This window comes from Corvus brachyrhynchos, unplaced genomic scaffold (assembly GCF_000691975.1).
Source record: "Corvus brachyrhynchos isolate BGI_N302 unplaced genomic scaffold, ASM69197v1 scaffold56, whole genome shotgun sequence".
NCBI lineage: Eukaryota > Metazoa > Chordata > Aves > Passeriformes > Corvidae > Corvus > Corvus brachyrhynchos.
The window spans coordinates 1,600,456-1,601,972 of record NW_008238664.1 but is presented as its reverse complement, the minus strand read 5'-3'; the positions used below and the strand labels follow the sequence as shown (position 1 = coordinate 1,601,972).

General features: G+C 55.6%; 1 protein-coding gene across 2 annotated transcripts in view; it reads right to left on the bottom strand.

Annotated features, from left to right (window-relative positions):
* The window catches only part of RFX4 (regulatory factor X4), an 88,316-nt gene extending 87,814 nt beyond the window's left edge, over positions 1-502 (bottom strand). Inside the window, exon 1 of one of the 2 annotated variants that reach the window (XM_017738051.1) lies at positions 63-502. In XM_017738051.1, coding sequence (XP_017593540.1) covers positions 63-105 — 43 coding nt within the window. In that variant the 5' untranslated portion in view covers positions 106-502. The remainder of the gene's footprint in view (positions 1-62) is intronic. The other variant, XM_008636587.2, reaches the window with a different exon arrangement.
* Positions 503-1,517: the final 1,015 nt, after the last annotated feature.

The following is a 1,517-nucleotide window of genomic DNA, read 5'->3' as shown; positions in this document are numbered from 1 at the left end:
CAAGTTGAGAAGTCCTCCCTGACGGGCGAAAGGAGCCCGCTGCCTGCGGGGGGGGGACTTACCTGTGGAGTCCATATCGGGTTCCTCCAGCAACCCGCAATGCATGCTCTTCCCATGGACGGGACGGGAGCCCCAAGGTCCCGGGGTGTGCAGAGCCCCTATCTCAGAGATGCGCGGGGAGATGGAGCAGGGTGGCGGCGAGGGGGTGGGGAGAGAGGGCAGAGGCAGAGGGTTGGGGAGGGGGGGTGTAGAGCGGGAGAGAGGGACACTCCGTAATCCAGCAGGGCAAAGCCAGACCCGTCAAAATGTTTGCGGATGTTTCATGGGAAAAAGCATCATTTTATAGAAGCCCTGATGGGAGAAATGTCATTGATAGGCCAGCCAGCCTGATGAATGGCTGCTACTCAGATGGGGATGTGGCAAGGCTCAATGTGAAGCCCATTGTGATGCTGTTTTGAATAAGAAAAGCTTTCCTCCAAAAAGGGGGGCCTTAGATCTACGCAATCCCAACACTTCGACTTCCCTCTTCTATTAGAGCATTAGAAACGTTTTTCTTATTTAAAGTTCCAGCGGTCTTTCCACTCCTCCCTTCCCTCCCCCAGCCCCCACCCAAGGTCCTTGGCTCATTACAGACCGAGATCAAAATTGGCTTAGATCTTCAAACGGGCAGTAGGTTTGGGGTTGTGCTCTTTGGGGCTGCCGGGTGTGCGTGCAGCGCGGCCGAGCTCCCCTCCTCCTCCTCTTTCTCCTCCTCCCGGTGGGCTCTGGGTTGGGATCCTTCGCGGGCACATGGCACTGGAAGCTGCACAGCTTCCCAAATATCTTGTAAGCTTAGTTTATTGGAGAAAAAAAAAAAGGGGCGATGTGTGTGGGTAGGAAAGGGGGGTGTGAGGGGAGAGAGAAGTTACCAGTATCTCGGCAAGCGATGCTGGCACTGCAGACCTGCGGCAGGGACTCCCGTGCATCTCCCCGGGCCTCAGGAAGAGAGGGCAAGGCGGGGTGGGGGCCGCTCGCCACCGGCTTGTCTGGCAGCGGAGAGTGGCTGACGCGGAGAGCTTTCCGTGGGACCGGGAGGAAAGCAGGGGGGTGGGAGATCCCGATTGCCAAGAGAAATGAAGAACCAAACCGGGTGCGTTTTCAAACTGGTGTTCTCCCAGCTTCAGTCCGAGGATGCGAGGATCCCTTTTCGGGTTAGAGGATTGCGGGGGGAGAGTGGGGCAGGACAGAAGCTGGAAAAAGTTGCTTATTCTGCATGCGGTTGTATGTGCTGGAAGTGGAAGTAAAAGTGCAAAGCTAGGGCTCTGATAAAAGTGGCTGGTTTAGGGAAGGAAAAGCTGTGATTAGAATATGAATAGAGCTCCAGGAGAGGAAGAGAAAGGGGGATTATAGCTGAATTACTTTGACCATGGACAGAGCCAACGTTTTCCACTCTTCTCCCCCTCTCCCCTCCCTACACCCAGACTACCCCCCTTCCCTCTCCCCTTCGGGAAAAAAAAAACCACCAAAACCACCAACCC